Source organism: Rhea americana, unplaced genomic scaffold, assembly GCF_003343005.1.
Source record: "Rhea americana isolate MKP2758 unplaced genomic scaffold, rheAme1 scaffold_15, whole genome shotgun sequence".
NCBI classification, from domain to species: domain Eukaryota; kingdom Metazoa; phylum Chordata; class Aves; order Rheiformes; family Rheidae; genus Rhea; species Rhea americana.
In genome coordinates, this window is record NW_028185594.1 from 481563 (window position 1) to 483487 (window position 1925).

The 1925-nt window shown below is 62.1% G+C and overlaps 1 protein-coding gene across 1 annotated transcript in view; it reads left to right on the forward strand.

The window, feature by feature from the left end:
• Positions 1-1031: 1031 nt before the first annotated feature.
• The window catches only part of BARD1 (BRCA1 associated RING domain 1), a 46165-nt gene continuing 45271 nt past the window's right edge, over positions 1032-1925 (forward strand). Inside the window, exons 1-2 of the mRNA XM_085299320.1 lie at positions 1032-1220; positions 1403-1459. Of these exons, the coding sequence (XP_085155446.1) occupies positions 1069-1220; positions 1403-1459 (209 nt within the window). The 5' untranslated portion in view covers positions 1032-1068. The remainder of the gene's footprint in view (positions 1221-1402; positions 1460-1925) is intronic.

A 1925-nucleotide genomic window follows, 5' to 3' on the forward strand; every position in this document is an offset into this window, starting at 1 on the left:
CTCGTGATAGGGGGCCCAGCGCAGAGCCCAGCACGGACATCTCACGGACAAAATAGAGGTGGCTACRTTTTGGGGTATTTCTTGAGGCTCTCGTTTCCCGCATGTAAAAGGCACCAAAAGCCTCCGAACGGGCTCCGTGCTGCAAACATGCAATCAAAAATGGGGATTTACAATAAAGCAAGGCTCGCCCCGCGGCTTAGGCTGAAAGTGCAATGCACTTTATTCTCTTTTTCTTTTTTCCCCCTGTTTTGGGAGGAACTCCGACTCCTGCTCCCCTGATGAAGTTCCTGCGAAGAACAACTCGCTGCCTTTAATCAGGTTTGCGCTGAGATTTATGGCTCGGCGCCTGTTCCCTGGCGGGGCTCCTCCGCATGAAATGTCAGTGAGCCTGTTATAAATTGCCGCCGGCGTGCCTGCTCTATCTGTTATTTGGCTGGGAGTATTTCCACCTGAAAGTGATAAATTCCGGCTATAACTGCTTTATACGCTTCAGTAATTACAGCGCATGGGGAAGGCGGCGGCAGCTCCCACGGAGGTATCTTCTTTTGTAAAAGCAGCAGCGCGGGGCGGCTGCTCTTGCTTCGCAGATTAAAATTTTCCATGCTGAGAGCATGGTTATCCCACGGGAGGGAGTTACAGGCGCTCTGGAAGGGCTCCCGACCAAGTGCCACGTGGGCCCCTAGCGAAGCCAGGGCGAACAAGCAACAGGGCCCCCTTGCTTGGGGAGGGATCGACCTTCCTGGCCACAGCTTAGGCTGCAGAGTGTCCCCCCCCCCCCGCGCCGCCGAAACTGCCGTAAAATTTGCCCGAAAATTGCCTGAAAATTGCCCTAGAATTCAGGATGCGGCGCGGGCTGCAGCACTGGGCTCCCGCGGGATGGCCACGCCCCCTCCGGTGTAGCCCCGCCCCCGCTGAGTTCACGCCCCTCCCCGGTCTAGCCCCGCCCCCGCGCCGCGAGATTAGTTTGCGCCCGATCGCGCATGCGCGCTGGCCGTGGCACCGCCCTCGGCGCTTGCGCAGTGGCGGCGGGCGGCGAATTTGGAGCAGCTGCGGCGGCAGTGGCGGGAGATGCGGGAGGTGCTGCGCGGCCGCTCGGGCAACCGGCCGCCCCGGGACGGTGGCCCCGGCCCCGCGCCCACCATGGCGCCGCCGGGCTGCGGCTGGGCCCGCACCCGCGCCGCCCTGGCGCGGCTGGAGGCGGCGCTGCGCTGCTCCCGCTGGTAATGCTTCCCCCCACCCTGGCCCGCCGGCGGCCGTTGGGCGCGCGCGGGCGGCCGTTAGGGCCGTTGGGGCGCGGCCGCCGGCGCCGCGGCCCTGTGAGGCGCTGGAGGCGGCGCGCATTAACTCTGTGGTGTTTTCCTTCTCTCCTCTTCTCCCCTCCCCCCTCCCATTTTGCCGATAGCGCCAGCGGCCTGCGGGAGCCGGTGTCTCTGGGGCGGTGCGAGCACGTCTTCTGCCTGTGAGTAGCGTGGGCGGCGAGGTGTAAAGGGAGCTGTCGGTCTGGTGGGCTTCCGTCTCTCGCTGCTTCCTCTTCCTCCCTTCGAAACAACAAAAAAAAAAAAAGCAGCCTGAGAAGGGGTTGGCTGGTGCCAAGGGTTTTTCTCCTGCTTGGGAGGGCTGAGGTGCTGCTTGGCACTTGCCCTCAGCTCTGCCAGCATGAGCATTTCCTCACGCCTGTCAGGGCATGCTGGCCTAGCAAGCTGCATCTGTGCATAGCTGAAGTGACCTGAGCATTTAAAAACTGCAATTGGGCTGGCCACAACAGGCCCGAGGAGGTAGCAGCCCCTCAGCATGGCCTAGGGTGCTCTGCTGCATTCCTGCCACGGGCAGAGTCCAGAGGGCCTGGGGAGGGCAGTGCAGCAGTCTGGCTGTCTATGTCTCCTTGCTTTTCCTGGCCTATGACAGCGAACACAGAGTTCAAAAAA